The sequence below is a fragment of the Elgaria multicarinata genome, chromosome 6, assembly GCF_023053635.1.
Source record: "Elgaria multicarinata webbii isolate HBS135686 ecotype San Diego chromosome 6, rElgMul1.1.pri, whole genome shotgun sequence".
NCBI classification, from domain to species: Eukaryota; Metazoa; Chordata; class Lepidosauria; order Squamata; family Anguidae; genus Elgaria; species Elgaria multicarinata.
In genome coordinates this window covers 28,609,852-28,630,932 of record NC_086176.1, presented here as the reverse complement: position 1 = coordinate 28,630,932, position 21,081 = coordinate 28,609,852, and the positions used below count along the sequence as shown (strand labels likewise).

At 42.7% G+C, this 21,081-nt stretch overlaps 1 protein-coding gene across 1 annotated transcript in view; it reads right to left on the bottom strand.

Annotated features, from left to right (window-relative positions):
- The window catches only part of MUSK (muscle associated receptor tyrosine kinase), a 71,484-nt gene that overhangs the window by 3,412 nt on the left and 46,991 nt on the right, over window positions 1-21,081 (bottom strand). Inside the window, exons 9-15 of the mRNA XM_063129192.1 lie at window positions 18,167-18,342; window positions 15,111-15,134; window positions 13,503-13,591; window positions 12,408-12,567; window positions 9,399-9,588; window positions 7,526-7,717; window positions 1,310-1,458 (exon numbers count right to left, since the gene is read on the bottom strand). Coding sequence (XP_062985262.1) covers window positions 1,310-1,458; window positions 7,526-7,717; window positions 9,399-9,588; window positions 12,408-12,567; window positions 13,503-13,591; window positions 15,111-15,134; window positions 18,167-18,342 — 980 coding nt within the window. The remainder of the gene's footprint in view (window positions 1-1,309; window positions 1,459-7,525; window positions 7,718-9,398; window positions 9,589-12,407; window positions 12,568-13,502; window positions 13,592-15,110; window positions 15,135-18,166; window positions 18,343-21,081) is intronic.

Genomic DNA, 21,081 nt, shown 5'->3' with positions numbered 1-21,081 from the left:
CAGCCTTAAATCAGGAAACTTGGGAGAATGAACTTTGAGTAAACAGTGCCTACACGTTTTGGGTGTTTGGTGTACTAATCAACATTTTATGTCACATTTCAGTAGCTTAGATTGAATTTTGGCTGGTGCCCTCACACTTGCCTTTTGGAGAAAAAGCAAACATCATTTTGCATTGCAGAAACATCTGGATCTGGCTAAAAGAAAAGTGTGCACGTAAAAGGTTCATAGGTCAAGCGATGTTCAACAGTCCCACACCCCCGCAACACAAAACTGATGTATCTATTTGGCCTTTCCTAATTTATCCAGCATGGTGATAATAAACAAAGAGATCACTCCAACTGAGTGTCCACTTCCTGCATCCTCTTTCTGCTGCTGAAATGCAGGCACTCCCTGTAACTTCAAACCTCTCTGTCCCCCAAAAATGCCTGCTTGATAATATTTCCACTAAAATAAACTTCCATTTTGATTTACTACTAGCACCAACCATATTCAGGGAGGAAAATGTACAACCCAACAGCCTATGATACGAGGAGAGCAAGAAAGAAAGGCACAGTGTGATAACATCAAATAATGTGTACTTTATTTTGTGCTAGACATTACCAGGAAGAGAGAAGGAAGCAGAGCTGTGGGCAAAAGGCCTCTTGAAATTTTCCACCCTATTTGTGAGCTGAGAAATTAAGCAAAACTTTTCACTGAATTTCTTGAGGAGAAATTTCCCCAAAAGTTGCTCAAGGATGGACTTCACCACTAGCACTGGACATAGCACAGCTTTCTTTTTTCCGCAGGTTGGTTTGCTTCTGCAACTGACAAGAGCAGTCACTGTGTTGGCAGGCTGGCCACCATTTTTATCCCCCACAATGCCCCAGACTTGCCATTGTTCCAGGACACTGGGGGGTGGGGGAGTGGGGAAAGTGTCCACCACAAACATTGGTGCAGAATATTTAGAGAAAATTCTGCACAGTGGCCTTGTTTTCCTACTGAAAAGAAAAAAGAAAAACCTCAAAAATGTTCCCAGAAAAAATGTCTTCTGAGAAATTTCAGCTCTGCTGTAGAAGAAAGAGGCATGGAGTACCAGCAGCTGTGTATTTTGGCTAAGGTAATGCTCCCAAGAATTCCAAATAATTTTGCGGAGAATTCTGGGTAGCCAGACATGACAAAAGCAGTGTAAGAGCAAGTCTCAGTGTTCTGTGCACTACAGCTGCTCCCTCAAAATGGGACCCTAGAAGGCTGCCTGCACAGTCGTGTCACCATTGTGAAAAATATGTTTTAAAATTTACACAATTTGTAAAAAAAAAAGTGGGTCTGGTACCTAAAAGTTTGACAATGTTTGGATTATCAAATTCAGCCATGAGGGCAGCCTCTCTCTGAAAGTCAGCCTGCATATCAGCTGAGGCTTCTTCTTTGAGCATCTTCACTGCCACCATTGTGAACGGCTCATAAGGAAGCAGTCCTGGTGCCCTAAGAGAAGAATACAGAAAAAGTGACACGTTAAAACGTCTACAAGTTGCTGGGGAACATGGGTGGGAGGGTGCTGTTCCACCATGTCCTGCTTGTTCATCCCTGGCCAATGGCTGGTTGGCCACTGTGTGAACAGAGTGCTGGACTAGATGGACCCTTGGTCTGATCCAGCATGGCACTTATGTTCTTATAATGTAGGGTGGTGCACAACACTTAAAGCTGCAGGTGCCCTGCCCTCTTTTAAATCTGGTCACTCTAGAATAGCTTCTGCAGCTTTAACTGTTGTGATGAAGAGGGAATTTTACCAAGTTCTCCATATATACAAATGACACCTGCTGAAATTCACTTTTCTATTCAACTGTTAAAGGTACAGGAGCCCTGTCCTCCTTTTCATATGGTCAACCTATATAATGTGAGCATCATATTCACACAGCAAAACTCACTCTGAACCACAGTCTGCAGGTTTGTAGGAAGGCTGTAAAGCTATCTATCTAGCTGAGGAGGCCTTTTTGCCAATTGTGTACAATTTTCATGGACAAACGTTTTCTTTTATGCTGCTCCTACTTACTGGTCCTTTTTTTGTTTAAATTGGGGTCCCCCAAGGACCTATATTGGGACTAATGCTTTTTAACTTGTTCGTCATGGTCCAACTTGTTTATAAATGATATGGAGTTAAAGGTGAGCAGTGAGGTGGCCATGTTTGTTGATGTCTCCAACTTATTTAAGACGTTTAAAACAGATAGGGGCACCGAAGAAGATCTCTACAAACTGGGGAAACTATAGTTTATGAGGCAGAGATTTACATCTGAACTGGCACATAGCTTTGCTGGTGAGTATGCTGTAGCCTATTCAGGCTGTCCCTATGTGTGACAGTATATATAAGATGATACCCGCCTTAGGAATGAAGTGGCCACACACAGCCAACTTGCTCAGCTGTTGCTTAAATGTCAGGCTGTTCTACTATTCAGTAGCTGTAGGAAGTTCTAGTCTCCAAAGCAAACTTCCAGTTTTCACAGTGTCTGCTCAGACATATGGCAACATGACAGGTGCAGTTGGATACAGTAAATGTCACATCATTGTCAAATGCCGGAGAATGGCAAAAGGCCCATCTGAAAACAAATCTACCAGGCGAGCGTCACAGCTGCACTTCAGGCCCCCATGTAGTTTTGCAACCAAGAGTAACACAATTCTCTGTACACGTCTCCACTAAAGTCAAATGCCTTTTTGACCTCTGCCTTCTCGAAAAGCCAGAGCAGAAGAAAACTCTTTTAACATGCCTACTACATACTTTTTCCTTTGGGAAAGGGACAAGTGAGTGGCTTGTGATTCACTTGTTAAAGGGCATTTGCATAAGAAAATAAGATTTCACTGGACTGTGAATAAAGCATCTGGAACTCTGCACTCAAAACACTCGCATTTTGCAGGCACAAAACTAATATTCTGCAACGGGAACAACTTATTTAATTGATACCAAATGCTGACAGGTTCCTTCAATGGATCTACATTCTTTTTTTATATTCAACCATATTTGAATCTTTAAACAAGAATAAAATTGTTCTGTATTGTGGGTGGAATCCAATACTCTGCGATCAGACGGCAAACTCACGCAATGGAACTTTCGCTTTCCCTCCTTCCCCTGTGGCCCCGAAAAGGCTCTCCAGAGGGTCGGAAGTAGGGGGAGATCTATGGAATATTGTGAAATGTGTATAACTGGGTTGCAGTGGGAGAGGGGAATTGCCCAAAACGGGAACCTTGTGTGAGTCGTGTAAGATGCCTCTGTGTGATTTTAGGAGGTTCCCACACACACACTGCAGCCTGCCAAGATATAGGTCACAGTGTTCTGTAGGACCCCCAATCCTCTGGGGAAGCTTTTCAGAGGGCACAAGGGGCTTCATGGGGGAGAGAAAGATCTCTTTCATGAGCATGTCTTCTGCTCATGCAATGTTGAATTTCACCCTGTTATTTACCGTTGCCTTTATATACAGTTCGTTTTTCAGTTTAAAGAAATGTTAATGAAACATATTTAACAGTGCACCAGATCAGCACTGCCAGCTTTGAACAATTCTCAGATCCAGCTCTTTGGATCCAGCTCTTTGGATCCAGCTCTTTGGATCCAGCTCTTTGGATCCAATTCTTGGATCCAGCTCTTCAGGAATGCAATCAGAAGGCTGTTTTCTCAGTCAGTCTACTGAGCCTTACCTGGAAATACCAGGAATCAACATTGATGCTTGTGCATACAAAGTATGCCTTCGGACAAAGTAAGCTACACAACACAGATTCCTTCCCATCAGTCCCTCTTGGAGACCTCTCATCTGCTTTGTTCAGATTAAACAGATCTACATACTTATTTTGAAAATATTTATTGACCACACTTACTTTCTGCTGGCCCAAGGCATTTTGCTGCTTGAGGCAAAGGACAAGATGGCGCCCTCTCCCATTCTATGTGCAAAAGCCAACTGGACTGTTTCTTCAAAACTGGCAATGAGACAGCATTCCCAACTGTGGGGTCACCCCACAATTGATTATATTGTATATGTCTGGATTAGTATATCTGGTAAGTAGGGAATGTTAGATCTGAGTGGGTGTGGATTATGATGTAATAGGTGGGGGGGAAGGAGTATATAAGGAGAGTGTTGGGAGTTTGTGGGAGAGTTTTTTTAGTTTTTGTTTTCTTGTGTTTTTTTATTTGTAAAGTAAGAGTTTAGATTCTAGGGATTTAGGACTGGTGTAAAGAGAAAGAGGTGGTTGGTGTGTGGAGAGTTTAGATTAGGCAGGATTGAAAGTATTATATTTTTATTTAAAGTTTTTAAATAACAATAAACTGATTATTATTTTGTTGGCTACCAAATGCTATGTGTCAGCTTGGCATTATTTACCTGCCTTACAGTTATAAAACACACACACCAGATTATACCCACAGTATATTTAGAGCAGATCCTGTCTAAAATCTGTTTCCCTCATAGCTAGGGGAAAGGTTTTAATTAGCCCTCCCTCAGGTTTTCAAGTGGTGGTGCTTGGCCCGAGAAGAGTTTATGCAACAGACCTAGTGTAGTGTGTTATATCGCACCCACCATACCTGAAGGCAGAGCAGGCTGCCTGGCACACAGTTCTCTCCTTCAAGACCTTGCCACTGCCCCCAACATCTGCTGCCTGAAGCGACTGCCTCACTCTGCTTAATGGTAGGGCCAGCCCTGAATAACACAGGGAGCATCTAGCCCATTGTTATCTACCCTGGCAGCAGCTCTCCAAGGACTCAAGAGATCTTCCCCATCATCTGCTACCTGCTCTTTTTATTTTAAGATGCCAGAGATTGAACCTTGGACTTTTTGCACACAAAGCATGTCCTTTAACCTCATGCATATAGGGGGATGCTGTGGTCTCCCATCCAAGATCCTGACCAGATCCATATCTGCTTAGTTCCAGCAATGCTGGAGCATCAGGTCTTCCCAAGACCATTTGCTGAACCCTAGATAAGAAAAAAAAATACTGCACTTTAGTCAGCACATGTCTCATTCCTGAGATAATTGCCTTCCAGTTCCCTCCTGCCTGCCGTCTTCTGACATATTTTTAACACTTTGTGTAAATAACTACATGTCATTGCTTCCTCCAAATGACATAGCCATCCCACCCTAAACAAGTTTAGCCCACAGTATAATTCATTTGCCAGCAATTGTCTTCTGCAGGCTATTTTCATATTATCAACTAAAAATAGCTGCTCATACCGTCTTTATTTAGGAGAGAAGCTCTGGGCTTTAAAGTTGGGACTAATGTGCACATAGGGATGGGAGAGCCAGGGATGCTGTAGCTTACAGATATTCTCCAAACTCCACTTTGAAGCTCAGTTTACCTTGTGAATTTTTGTGAACTGCTCAGAGAGCTTCGGCTATTGGGTGGTATAGAAAGTAATAAATAAATAAATAAAATAATAAATAAATTGTTCCAACTTTCACTTGTAACCTGTTTTACTTTTCCTTTGAATGAGAAAAGTGTGCATTTCTGTGTGCATTTCAAAAGTGTGCATTTCCCCAAACCCCCATTAACTAAAGCCTAAAAATGTGCATTTTCCCAAACAATAAGCTTTTTTTCAAATGAGATTGCAAGTTCAGGAATGTGCTAGCTTTTTCCAAGGGGCAAAAAAAAAGAAAAAGTGCTTCCATTTGTGTGCACATTTCGGGTTTGGAACAGGAAAACTTCTGATGATTTGTGAACTGAATCAAAATTTTGGTGCATCCCTATTGCACATTTGATCTCTCATTGCTCAGTAATAAGTTGCTCAGTGACTCTCAGCTGAATGCGTGAAATGCCTCCATTGAAAAGTATGGGATGTGAGATGATACTAGGTGATAGGAAAGATTTGTGAATGGTATTTGATGATGATGATGATGATGATGATGATGATGATTGTCTATTATTTTCCCGAAGTTCTCTGGGTGGTTTACAACAGTTTGTAATTCTATAACTTTTACAACTCTATAGCCTGATAAAATCTGGTTTTGATTTTTAAAAAGCTCCAGCTTGTAAATAGGCTATTGAACAAACCAGGCCTGTAAGCCTGATTTCTGGAAATACAACTGAGCATTTTATCTACCAGCTACGTGATCCAAGTGTGGTCACAAAGCAAAGTCCCTTCTGCCACTGTTCCTTTATGCCCCAATAGCAGGCGAATAATACTCAGAGGATGGTTCTGCAAAGGAACCCAAACAGCATCCTTGCCTCTAATTCTTTTGCCTCTAATTCTAATTCTTGATGTAGCATTTAGGTCTCCATCTAGCCCCCAACTAGGGTGCTACCTGAAGTAAGTCTCTTTACCCTGCTGCATGGCAGGGCCAGCCCTGTTGACCAAGGATAGCTGTTTCAAATCTGCACGTCATCACTTGTTTTTGCAGTTATCAGGTGATAAGTATGCACATGTCAGGGGGTAGAGCACCAATAGGCATTTGGCAATCATTCTTTCTTTTTTCTGCTTTTCAGGTCCTATAGGAACTCCCTATATCTGGGGCACAAAAAGTTGTTTTAAACATTTGTATAATAAGTTTTAAAAATCCACATATCATTTTCTTCCCACTGATGAAGACCTTTTATGGTTGAAATGCGTTTGGGATTTTTGTTTGATGTTTGTTGTATGTGGACCATTCTGTTTACATTTTAAATGTACGTATTTGTTTTAAGATTAAAAATATTTTCTATTAACAAAATATTTTTATTGTAATAAGCATAGTTATACCAAAATTTGATATATTGTTCTTATCAGTTTCCTTAAACTTATTTTGTTTTCAGGTTTGGTTTTGGTTTAAGATAACACTTTTTCACACTTCAGTTAATTCTCCATGATCAGACACAGTCCAGTGAACTGTAAAACAGACAGAAATGTTTTCCTATAGAAATGCATTATCTTTTTTTAAAGTATTATTAAGCATCATATCATTCTTTTCTGCCTTTTTTAAAAATGCTCATATTTCATATTCAATGTGCTACAAATAATTCTTGATTTATCCATTTGATCATGTCAAATCTATAAATGGGGGAAGCCAAAATACAAATATTGGTGGAGATTTATTTTGCCCTTCTTATTGTTCCATGCTAGGCCCTACAGATGAGGAGATGGCTTTAACATCACACTGTTGTCCAGCAGAGGTTAAGGTTCAAGATTTCTATCAGTATTATTTGTTCCTGATCCTGATGTAGATTGTTTGTGCTTCTTCAAAAACAAAAAAACACAGATTTACCTTTAGGGGCTGGAATCCCTTAAAGTCATCATCTTACACTCACTTACCTGAGAGTAAGGTCTATAGGATTCACTGGGACTTACTTATGAGTAGACATATATAAGATCACATTCTAAACTAAGTATACTATTAACAAAGTGAAAACCCCATCCCAAATCTTTCACAAATGTTGTCTTGTTGCAGTATCACTTCTCGATGGGAGTGCAAGCCATTCCTTGCTTAGTTAATTTGTATAAATAGATGCACATTTTTTAATATTTGTTTTTCTACCACTAGGGCTGCATTTAAACTGAAATGACTAGATGACAGCTGTAATCATGGTGGGTTAGCTGCCCATTTACCTCGCTTGAAAGACCCGTCCAAATGCTCCTTCTCCGATATCTCTCACATATTCAATATTGTTTCGTGGATACTCCAGGCTGAATAACTTTGGGTTCAAGAGCAGAGGCATGCGCTGGTACATGGGATTGGGGTGCAATCTGTCCAATAAAAGCTCGGAAGGAAGTGTCGTCAGGGCTGGGGGCGCCGACTCCCTGAAACGATGGAGAAATGTGTGTGGGGGATTGTTTGTTTGATTACAGCAAGCAATGTGTCATATCTATGGATATATTTTTATACCCGTGGACTGTAAGACCCAGGCCCTCATCTTGACAGCATCAGGTCAGCAGTGCGGGGGTGACGCAAGGCGGCGCCCTCCACGTTGGCGCTTCTTCCGACCATCTACGGCAGAAGGAGCACAACTGCGGGCTTTCCTGAAGGCACTGCCGCCGTCACGCCCACCCAAGCACATGCGCAGCAGTTATAGGGAGCCTGGGAGCATCCGCACCCCCTCTTCCAAGTTTAGGTGGGAGGGGTTAACATTGGTTTACCTTTTGTTCTTTTTGTTCTTTTTATAGCTGAACGTGCGGGGAACAAGGGAGGATTAACAGGGTGCTCCCTCCTTCTCAGAATATCCACCCACTTTAACAAAAACAAGGGTCCGCAGAGTTGCGGTGGTGGTCCAGTGACCTTTCAGCTTGCTGGCCCACCCCCTTCCCTGCCCAGCCGATGGCGAACAATCAGTGGTTGCCACAGGCTGTGGCACGCCTCGCAGCAGCTCCGTAGCAAAAGCGACAGATGGCAGATGCCATCGTCATCTCGCTCCAAGCTAAAAGAGTCAGTGTAAGTGCCCGGCTTTTTTAGAGCGGAGTTTTGGGGCTTTGCCCCTGGATCGCTTCGGAGTGGCGGCTGCGTCATGTAGATCACTTGCCTCCACTCTGAAGCTACCACGGGGGAAAGCGCCTGTCTAGAGGTAACCCCAGTCTGTAGAGAGAGGTGATGACTATTCAGAAATACTAGCACATACTAATCATATTCTAAATCACAAGGTATCTGTATGAAACAGTGCCAGCTCAAGGTTTTGGAGGGCCCTTAGACAAAACAACCTCAATGGCCCCCTCCCTCAATGATTGTACCTTCTCACCACTATTGTTACCAGCTGCTATCCCTCCTCTTTCTCACCTGGACCCTTGGTATGTGCCCAACCATGCCTACCCTTGAAGCCAGACCTGGTATGATGTTATTTACATCCCAGGAGTTAACAGGAGCACCATTTAGGGAGGGAGAGAGGGTATATCCCCTTTCCCTGTGATTGTTCCTCAGAAGCATCTGTATCCCTGACTCTCCACACTGGGTGACAATTAAACCAGCCTATATATAAGCTAAGCATAATATAGACACATTCCCTTTGCTTAAAAAAAAAATCAATAATGTGACCTGTGTTGGTAACATAGCTATAGTTATTATAAAATATACAAAGGTAACCACAATAAATGGTCTTAAAATACACTGCCCCATTGCAGTCTACCTTCAAATATATCTAATAGCAGGCCTTTAAATCTGGCTGAGGACCCATATACACACCAAAGTCGCTTTGGCAACCTTTTGGGAGTTGATTGGTTGTTCCTTCTTCACAGAAACTTTAGGAATATTGTAGTTGCAAGTAGCAGCTGTTTCCATAGAGGTAACTAACTGGCTCATCTGAGTGGACCACACTGACTATTTCAGTACGTTGCCTCACCCTGCCAACACACTTCATTTTCACTATTCTAATTATGAATGTGCAAAGAATCTGTGTGAAGCGAAAGTACTCTTTAAATGAAAATGCAACGTCTACATGACGTTATTTAAAATTCTTTCTAAAGATGATTATGTCGAAGAAAGCTTAGTACTCACCTTGTTTTGTTTTTCCATTGCCTGCGCCTCCGACAGCAAACAAGAGCCATGATAATGAGAATGATAAGCATTGCAAAGCTGGAAATGATGGAGACGATGACGGTCATGGAGTACGTTGGGGAGAAAGAGGAAGACGAAGGGAAACGTGGAGCCGCTGTACTGGGCTTTGCTGTTCCTTGTGCCAAAGGTTCTAAAATCGAGACAAGGAGGAATGTCTTGCATTTGAGAAGCACTCACTGCTAGGGTGCTTGTGACATTACAACGCTCTCCTGAAATTAATGTGATATCACACTGAGAGCAATTTCAACTACTGCCCTGTGAGGTGCAATCAGTAGTGTGTCTGATTAGGACAGGATGTTCTTATTCCCAGCTCTGCTCATAGTGGAACAGTGTGGACTGGTTCTGCCCCCAAGTCCGCTGGGACTCTGGACAGAGCTGGCTATAGGACCAAGGCAGAAGGAGGGGGAAAACCACCCACAATGAGTCTGATCATTTGTCAGGTGCACCAACCATGCAGTGTGGGCTGTTCGCAAAACAACCCACACTGCATAGCTTGCTGCCCATAATTATGGATGTCATGGGAGTCCAGGAAGGGGGCAGTTGCCCTCCACTTGGACTCCAGTTTGCAGACTGCTGCGCTTGCCCAACTTGGCACATGCAAGGCAGGCAAGCGTGGTAGTCCCCACTGTTCCGCCAAGCCGCCATTTTAAATAAAAATGGCAACTCGGCCTTATGCAAATAGCAGGTGTAAAGGGGCCGTTTTCACAAGATTACAAGCATAAATGGACCATTTACAAAAAAGGCAGAGCTGCCATTTTTATGCAAAATGGCAGCTTGGTGAGGGATTGGGCAGTTGCATGTCACTCGCCAGGTGCCTAGCTGCTTACCACATGCAGCGAACAGGGTCAGTCAGGCGGCTGGCAGGGATCCAGTGATTGGCATGGACAGGGGTGAGTTTGGCGATTCCTACTCATGATGGGTTGTCATGTCATGCAAACGTTCCCAATATACTGTAAGGAAATATAGCATTCTCAGCCCCATGGTTTCCTTATAAGGTGAATGGAGATGGGTAGGTGGGTGGGGGACTTGCAGAAGATAACTGGTGAGTGGGAGGGAAGTGCTTAACCCTCCTCTGCCAACCATCCTGCAAATGCTTTCCTGTCCATTTGTAACTCAGACTTTCCCTGCAAACACAATCTGGAACTAGGAGACTTTTATTGCGCCTCAAACATGGAATTTTACAAGAGGTCCAGACAGGACAGCGTTGAGTGGAGGCATGGCCAGGCATCTGCCGAAGGCCCACACCCCAGCAGGAGAAGACTCTCACTGGGCCTGCTCCTTTCCTTCTCCAACCTGCTTGTTTACCTGCCTCTCACTCTGGCCCAGACAACGGTTTTGGTAAAAAAAAGGAGCAGAAGCAGATGACATGGCCTACTTGTTCATCGGCTTTCTGCCTGGCAAGCAAGCAACTCGTAGCAATGATGAACAACAGCAGCTGGTGACAATGGTAGTGAGTAGGTAGAATCGCTGGGAATGCCTTGCCCAAAGGCCCTCCAAAACATGGAGCCAGCACTGGATCCAGTCATTGTCCTCCGGTTTTAATCTTCCCAGTGTGTCTTCCATCTTTTTTGTTGTCAAAGAAAATCCATTAAGGATGGAGCGATGAAATAGTTGCACATTGCCTTTGAATTGGTAGGTGTATTTGGAACTATCAAGGGAGCATCAGCAGACACAGGAGGTGCTAAGAAACTGTCTCTTCTGCCAACTGGCAATTCTCCCCACCAAATGTCACTCCACCTCTTTGAACATATTATCTCATGAGTTTGGGCAGGCACATGGGTTTGCCAAGGTGATGTGTAGTAGTTCTACATTTGGCTGTGAAGCTCATAGTGTGATCTTTAGCCTGTCACTATTTCTCATTACAACCAATTTATGGGATGTTATGAAGATAAAAAGGAGGGTGCATGTATATTACCCTGAACTCTTTGGAAAAAAGAAAGGGATAGAAATGTAATAAATAAACTAAAGGGCCCTGTTCAGAAGACACCTTAGACCACGGAGGTTAAGGCTTTTTTGTTACTAAGAAAGCCTTAACCACCATGGTTGGTGTCTTCTGAACAGGGCCAATAAGATTAACATACACATTTACATTTTTTTTTAAATCTAACTTGCTAAACCAGTTTGCTGTTCATTGCATTGCTTTCCTTACACCCTGAAAATAAAATATTATCGATTAACAGATATTAAATCCTGATATCTAGGTATTGATATCTGATATTGGATTCAAGGTCTGTTGTCATTATCTGCCCATAACAAGGTATGTTACATAAAATTACTAAAAGAAAATAAACTCCAATTGATATGAGGATTATGTGCAGAGAAATATGATCCACTGCAAGACCAGTGCAGGGCAGCGAAGAGACATGTATGACACAACCCGTTTATTTATTTTTCACTTTTATTTTCTATGTATCTATTTTTTATGGGAGGCTTATGAGTATTTATTTATTACATTTTTATACCGCCCAATAGCTGAAGCTCTCTGGGCGGTTCACAAAACTCAGGGTGCATCCCATAGGATGGTGCCCTCAATGATTTTATTCAGATACATGAAACCTTTACACTTTAAATACAGTACAGTATGAAGAAGAGGAGGGCCCTATAGAGAATGGTGTGTGTGTGTGTGGAGCAACAAAGGGTTTACTTTTGTATCGTATCAAGGGGAAATCTAATAAATTGTTAATTAAAAAATTCCTGAAGTTTAATGGAATGGGTCATAGCTACCAATAGCACATACTATTCAGATCTGTGGCATGCCTCTAACAGCTTTGAATCATGTATTGATTCTCTACCAGCTAGTTAACGCACAATAGACTGTAACAATGCAGTATTAAAAATTTTGAAGCCGAATATCTACAGCTTTCTGAGCTCATTCGACTAGATCCACAGAATAATAAAGTTTTCGCCCAAGCAGTATCCCGCTACAAACTCTACTTTATGAACCCTTACCATCTCCACAGCGAGGTATATTGCAGTATTCCCATTTTACAGACGAGTCCTTTGTGTAACACCAGGGCCGTCCATTTTCACCCCCTGGATTGCGACAATAGTTTACTGCATTGGAGAGCTCTGGGAATACTTGTGGGGTTCTTCTGTGTGAATGAGGTATCTGGTGACGAGGAATAATATAAAATTAGGATTTGTTTCAAGTGGGAAGCAGTATATAAAAATTGCTACTGTATAAATAAATTTCAGAGTGAGTGTGCTATGTAGCCCTTTCAGAGGAATTGTGGACAACCATTTTTCAAAGAAATTCATTATGTCAACCACTTGCAAAGAGCCAAAAGCTCCAGAGAGCAGGTGATGGGACCCAGGCCACTAACTACCATCTCCTTCTCAAAATGGTGTATTGGTATGGATGGATAAGTGTATTCATGGTTTCTGTCAGCTTTGCATATGTTTATTCATAGTTCTACTCCATCCCATTTCCACAATTCATGAATTTTGTAAAACAAAACAAAACTCACAACAATTTATATTTAAATCTATATTTTTGAATGTATTTTCCTCACAAAGTATACCTTTCAAAACATTTTTTATCCTAGAATAGGCATTTTAATGTGAATTTCAATTTTTTCATTCTTTCAGCTGAGAATTACAGCACAAAATTCAGAGAAGTGTAAAGTCCAAAGGATAATTGTGTCCTGATCTGCACATTAGTCCAGCAGGTGTGGATCAGGTCTGTTCACTTCAAAAAGTGGACAAAATGAAATCCACAAACATCTTTACCATCTGATAATTTGTCACTCATTTTAATCCCGGTTTAATCACAGTTAAATTTCCCTGCTCATCTGTGATCAGGCAGTTTCAAAGGTAAAGCTTTTGTGGTCTTAAAAAGTAAATAAACATGAGAGGAACAAAAACCCAATTCTCTCTCTCTCTCTCCCTCCCTCTCTCTCTCTCTCTCTCTCTCTCTCTCTCTTCCCATTTAGAAAAGCTCCCCTTCCTGCTTGATTGGATTCTTATCACTAGCTTCTGGATGAAGACATATGTTCAAGCCTGCTCTACACCAAATCCTTCCAATCTGAAAAGCACTCTTCTCACCTGTTCACTCCATTTCTGACAAGGAATGCCAGAGGCAGTCACATTGACAGAACCTTCGTAGGTTAAACCATTGCCCTTGTAACAGGTTGCTGAAGAGAAACAAAGTAAAATAGAATGGTTAAAAATGGTGTGTGTGGGGGGGGACATATTCCATTTGGCTGAACAAATCATATTCACTCCAGCAATAGCAGAAGGTAAAAGAGCTTTCCTCCAAGAAACAGAGCCAGCCCTACCATTAGGCAGAATGAAGCAGTTGTCTCAACCGGTGGATACTGGGAGTGTTGGAAGGGACAGCTAATTCCACCAGTTTGCCTCTGTTGGAGGCTAGAGGTGTGTGTGCCATGTAGTCATGACTGAATCATCAGGTGCAGGGAAAGATGCTGTCTCATGGCCAGTGTTGAACTGCCAGTCTGGTTGGCTACTGCATAGGAATGGGTGGTGCTACCTTGTCCTTCACCTCAGGCAGTAAAATGTCTTGGGTCGGGCCTGAAGCATCAAATGGAGAGGCCTGCTCCACTGTTGAGTGTTACCAGCTGGCTTTTGGCAGGTCAGGAGCACAGCATAACCTTCCTCACAAGATTTCTTGGGGCGAGGGGGGGGGGGCTATTGCACAGCTCTGTTAAAGCTCTTAGTTTAACAGAGGGCCATGCTCCCTTCTCATTCTCAATGCCTTCCCAATGGACAACGACAGAATTGGAGATCTTAAGAAGTATTCCTCAGCCCCTGGTATATCATAACAACAATTTCAGCAACCTTCTTCTTTCTCTTTTCAAGGCTTCAATTAATTTATTTTTAATTCACATACAAAAATATACATGAAAATATGCATTCAAGCAAAGTTTGAACCATTTAGTGATATAATAAACCCCCAAGATGTCATAGCAATCATTTATTGTCAATGTAACATTGTTTAAATCTTATTAAGTGAAGCCTTATAATAATATAATAAGCCATGTAACATGTCCTTCATGAGAGGGACCAAAAGAACTGTAGGTAGGAAAATTCAGATAAAATAAAGGCAAGAGATAAGTACAGGGTTTGTTTTTTTTAGGAAGCTACCTTATACTAAGTCAGAACGCAGATCCATTTGGATCGTTAGTTCTATGCTGATTGGCAGTGGCTCTACAAGATGTCAGACAGGAGTCTTCTTAGACCTATATTGCAATGCCGCTGATTGAACCCGGGACTTCTCTATGCAAAGCATGTGCCCTACCCCAGGGTTACGGGTCTTTGACTCAGGCAAATGTTCTGGAGTTTCTATTTGTCACATTACATTAATATTTGAAAATATACTTGGGGTCAAACTTAATCACTTTTAAGTCCAATCGATATCTACAAGAAAGACTTAAACACATCCTTCACTTTTTGAAACCACAGTTTGTCCAGACATAACAACAGTGGTTAGCTGAAAACAGAAACAAATCCTTCTGATATCTTCCTTACAGCCACAGTGAAGGAGAGGAATGCATGACATAAGGCACGTGCACATAACACTAACCTATGGATTAGTGTTTTTCATGCAAATACAGTCTCCATCTCGACGTAGAAAATACCCTACATGAAAAAATACATTCTAATAAAATACAGATTCTGAAGAGAACTACTTACTTGTTGTACCTTCCTTTTTAAGATCTGAAGAAGGGGGAGAAAAGACACAAGCAAGATCTAATCAACACATATTTGAATGATTCTGAAATGCAGCGGTTTGTTGTTGGTTTTAACATGATGCAATTATAAGGTTGGCAACTTTTCAACAAGCCATTATGGCTTGTCTTCAAAACCAATTTGATCTGCAGATACTGGAAGTGACTATATTTAGCACCATGCCATGAAAAGTTTCATTTGCTGATTTTTGTGTTAGCTGCTGGTTGTGTGGGCGAGCACTTAAAGGGATGAGAACAAATAGACACACAGGCATAACTGGGATAATAAATTGGCCATAACTTTATTGACTCACTTGAATAGGCTTGGCGGTGGCATAGGGCGTGGATCTTGTAATTGGCCAGCCTGCCAGCTGACTGGCTGGCTTGCCAGGAACACTGGCGGTGCTTGAAAGGGCCAGGATCACACCATGGCGCAAACCACTAATGTGAACCCCTTCCCACCATCAAGGACGTGGCCAGCTCACAGCCCCCATCCTGGAGCTGCATGGGAGGGCTGCCTTTGGGGGCCTCAGGTTGAAACAGAGGCAGAACAAGGGAGAAACCTCACTCTGCTGGGTCCGCCTCTTTGGTCCCACCCCATCACCATGCTGATTGGCTCAGCAGTCCCCTCTGGGGAAGTAGACATTATTGCTGGGGCTGTGCAGCTGCTCTTTACCAGCCTTTCTCGCTTTGTTGCCAGCCTAATCGCACCCCCACAATTCATCGCTCCCCATTAAGGGGAAGGGGAACTCGGGATATAAGGAGGACACCCACTATTCTGATTGAAACATATTCCCTTAGATGCTGATGTTGGGAAATTTCACAGGAGTGCAGCTAGTATAGACCCTGAGCAGGCGTCTATACTTTTAAATGCATCAAGAGAGAGAGCATCATCACACGGGGGGAAATCGCACTTTCTTAGCATCACTGTACGTTTGTTCCTCATTACTTCCTCTTTCGAAAAAGGAAGCAAACCACGTGCACGTGGCCCATTCAGTGGGCTGTTTGGATCATGCTGCTTCTCCTGCACATAGGAGGGGAGAGCAGCAAGTTCCATCTCAAAAAATAAGTCAGACTTACTGGGGTGTCTTTTTTTTGTCACGGAAAGAAGGCTAGAAGGAGTGGGAGGCATGCAAGAGACAGGCAATGTTGTAAGAGGGACCTGTGAAAACCCGTCACTGCCCAGTAACGAGTGTGCAATAAAATGTTTGTCTGGTGGAACTCTTTGTAAGGCTGAAGCTACTGTGCTTCCAGCCCTATTTTGCTCCTGCCTGCTCTGGGACAAAATCAGACCCAAACTAAATGTTACGTTGAAGACATATTTAACAGCTTTCTTTATTACTTTCAAGTAAGTGCAAGGCCTCCAATTCACATTGGGAGCCTAGTATTGAGGATAGGGTGTATGTGTCTTTAACCCATTCTATTTGTTGTGGCCCCAGTCTAGATCGGATTGTAATTTTCATTGTCAAAAAGGGGTCCATTTCACTTTTTTCCCCAATAAAAATTACAGGCATAGGAGGTCTGATCTGGAGCCTGTCTTGACGAGGGTTTTGCCCCGGAGTGGATTCAGAGTGACAGCAGGTCATCTATGTGACGCAGCCACCATCCAGGGGCAAACCCCCTAAACTCTGCTTTAAAAAAGTTGGGCATTTATCCTGACTTTTTTTAAGCAGAGGCGTGCCACAGCTGATGGCGACCCCTGACTAGTCACCATCGGCTGGAGGAGGGCCAGTTCGGGTGCTGTGCATCCCTCTCTACCTCCCCCTCCAGCTGCCCCATTGCTCCTCCCGTTTTTATTTTTTTTTAATCTGTAGATTCGAACCATCGCATTTACAGATTTTTTTTAAAATGGGTGGGAATCAATGGGGCAGCTGGAGGGGGAGGAAGAGAGGGACGTGTGATGCCCAAACTGGCTCTCCTCCCTCTGTCCTCCCTCTGGCTGCCCCTTTCCTCTCCCCACACAGAGTTTTTTTTTAATCTGTAGATGCAAAGGTTCAGATCTACAGATTAAAAAATTAACAAGGGGGGAGAGGAACAGGGCAGCCAAAGGGAGGTCAGAGGGGGGAGAGCCAGCTGCCCTGTTCCTTCCCCCTCCCCGGTGCTCCATTTGGCAGCAGCAGCAACTCCACATTGGCACTCCTTCCTGTGCAGATGCCAAGAAGGAGCACCATTGTGGGAGCCTGAGGCCTCACGGTGCCGTCAAGGCAGGGCCCGATAAGAACCACAGTGGCAACAAAGGGTTAAAGTCCCCCTACCCTGCACTAAGGTCCCAATTCAGAATGGGGGCTGTGCACCTACTAGAGAGTAAGTAAGAAATAAAGTAACGTGTTGCTTGGCCCTTAGAGCCCTGTTGTCCCCTCTACGCTCTACATCTAAGGTCCTCCTCTGAGTGCCTACTCCAAGGGAAGCTTGGAGAATGGCAACAAGGGAGAGGGCCTTTTCATTTAACAACATGAGCTGAGTTTGTTTGTTTTTAACAGACCCCAGAAGAGCTGTTTTTATAAGAATACTGTGTTTTTATGCTTTTTATGTTTTTAAACTTTGTATATTTATTATTATTATTATTATTATTATTATTATTATTATTATTATTTATTTATTTATTTATTTATATAGCACCATCAATGTACATGGTGCTGTACAGAGTAAAACAGTAAATAGCAAGACCCTGCCGCATAGGCTTACATTCTAATAAAATCATAATAAAATAATAAGGAGGGGAAGAGAATGCAAACAGCCACAGGGTAGGGTAAACAGGCACTGGGTAGGGTATTTGTTTTAATGTTTACTGTTTTTAACTTTTGTAAACCACCCAGAGAGCTTCGGCTATGGGGTGGTATATAAATGCAATAAAATAAATAAATAAATAAACAAGCAATAGAGGAAAACTGAGAAAGAACTCCAGGGTGACAGCTAGCGACTTTGCAGGGTTCATAGCTTTAAGCATCAGCACAGCTCCATCTGAGGATTACGACACGCAGCCATAACTTGAGATTGTAGCCCTGTTATTGAACCACTTACCAAAATGTGGGATCCTCTTGCAGGCCTTGGGGTCCTGGTGCATGCTGGGAAGTCTGTTACACTCTGGCAGGGTTAGTAACATCAGTCCAGGTTTGTAGATCCCTTTGCGGGCATTTTCTTCCATCGAAAGCCATTCCTTAAAGCAGTAGAGATCCTTTACAGCAAGGCAATGCTCTCTACATTGTTTTACAAACAACAGTGGAATGCCACAGTCAATGATGGGATGCAAATATTGCAGTATCAGCGGATTGCAAATAGTATACAAGAAGGTCATCAAATGATTGGCATCAGCATTCTTACACTAATTCTGATGCTCTTTTATACTAGCTGAGGGTCTGGTCCATACATCAATATTATCCTACGCCTTTATCCTAGATTTCAGTGGGGCATTACACATTCATGTGATGTATGTATTTTTGGAATGCTGCTTTGAACTTCGTTTTCGGTGCCAATATCCCATCTGTGTAGATCAGATAATAGCAGTATTGTTGGTATACTTTCTTGGTTTTCTATGCTGGTGAGCAAATTCCAGGGGTTGAGGGTCTACTTTGCCCCCTGTACCTCCCCAGGGCCACACCCCTGCCCTATGCCTGCTGAATTTACACAGCTGCAGTGGCCAAAAAAAGGTACTTTTGCTAAAAACAACACCCTTTTGCCAATGTATCACCAAATTTTAGCGGCAAAGGACTGCTTTATCCTTTTAAAGGGGAGCTATTTTGCCCCTCTTTTCTGCTGCCACCCTACCAGATTTCAGTGCAAAATAGGCCTCAGGGGCTGTATGGGGCCATGGCGACATGTTGATCACCAATGCTTTAAACAAACACTTTCCATGTTAGGTATAACATGTTACGTCTTGTGATCAAAAATACATCTACACAAGGTGTTATTCTTCAAAGAACCCAACCCCCCCTCCACCAGCTATGGGTCCAGTGTAGATTCCACTCTCTGAAGTAGTTTGATGACAACACTGGGCTGTTCTACACTGCCCCTTGCCTTCTATTGATGGCAGAAGCTTCTCCTGAAAGTTTCTATTTAGTCACTCGCTAAGAACGTGTCTTACTAAAGTAGACAGGGAGAGAGGTGAGAGGGCAAGCCCTGCTCCATTGAACTGGCTGGGACCAATTACCATTTGGTTCCTTCTCTACCAGATTGATCTTCATGAATGGTCATTCCATCTGGTCATGACCTCACTTCATTGCGTAATAGTATGATGGGGTTGGTATCTCAATTTGCTCATCTTCCTCTTCCCTCCCACCCTTTCTCCCCTTTTATCTCACATTTCTTAGACTGCAAGCCGTTCTTATAAAATGTAAACCATCTTGAGTGCTTTGGTAGAAAGGGAATGAATCCAAGCCATCAATAAACAAATAAGAATGACTCATGCCCAAGTGCTCTTGTGAAACAGACCGTGTGTGTGTGTGTGTGTGTGTGTGTGTGTGTGTGTGTAAAAATACTGTTGTATGAATTAAAGAAATTTGTAATACTAACTAGAACTATACTCGTTGTCACTGAAAGCAGCTTAATAGCCCATTATCGTAAGCTCTGTGGCTGTTAGGAGATGCATAAAAGTAGGGTGAACATATGGAAAGGAGGACAGGGCTCCTGTATCTTTAACAGTTGTATAGAAAAGGGAATGTCAGCAGGTATCATTTGTATGCATGCAGCACCTGGTGAAATTCTCTTTTCATCACAACAGTTAAAGCTGCAGGAGCCATATTGGAGTGATCAGATACAAAAGAGGGCAGGGCTCCTGCAGTTTTAACTGTTGTGATGAAGAGGGAATTTCACCAGATCCTACATGCTTTGTATATTGTATTTTGTATTTGTGTTTTTAGATTGTTGATTGTTTTATTATGCTCTTCATGGTTTTAATTTTTGTGAACCGCCCAGAGAGCTTTGGCTATTGGGTGGTATAAAAATGTAATAAATAAATAAATAAATAAATGCATACAAACAACACCTGCTGAAATTCCCTTTTCTATACACCTGTTAACGATACAGGAGCTCTGTTCTCCATTTCATATGGTCACCCTATCTTATATCCTGGGCCCACACTGTTAAAAGCTACAGAAAGATATATGCTGTATTCCGTCAATAACTAAAGCTACCAGCACATTGCTTTCCTATCTAAATGTGCAATTGCTGTTGGTCTGACTTATTCTGGGAGAGTCAGTTGGAAAGAATGCAGTATAGAGCCGAATCTATTTCTTGCAATTGTTAGTCATATTCACAAATGACAAGATAAGTACTGTTCTAAACAAAACACAAAGCCACTCTTACTTCTTACTTATACTAACAGGTGGTGGTAACAGTCACTGGCTGGCTCCATGCAAGCCTCTGGGGGAAAACCCTACTATAGAATGGATTTGGGAAGCTTAATGTTTTAAGAATGACCTATGAATCAACACACATGCACGAGACGAAAGGTGCAAATATTTGTTGGCCAGGATCCAAGGAATTGTGCAACCGGTTCCACGTGCCCACAAAGTGCAAGCCTCTCACCCTACACCATGCTGAACTGCTTTGGAAAATCAGGGGCACGCCCAAAGCAGTTTGTGATATTGGCATGGAAGTGTGTGTGTGTGGATGTGTAAGCCTTTGGGTTCATCTAAAAGAACTCTTTGGATCAGTCGGCAGTAATGGACTGGATTACCGGTAACAAATTGAAGCCAAGACAGAGGTGCTTTTGGTTGGTCGAAAGGCAGATCAGGGAATAGGGATTCAGCTTGTGCTGGATGGGGTTACACTCCCCTGAAGACACAAGTTTGCAGCTTGGGTACTCCTGGATTCAGCCCTGAACCTGGATGCCCAAGTTTTGGCGGTGGCCAGGAGTGCGTTTGCACAGTTAAAGCTAGTGCGCCAGCTGCGCCCATTCCTTGAGATGTCGGATTTGGCCACGGTGACACATGCCTTAG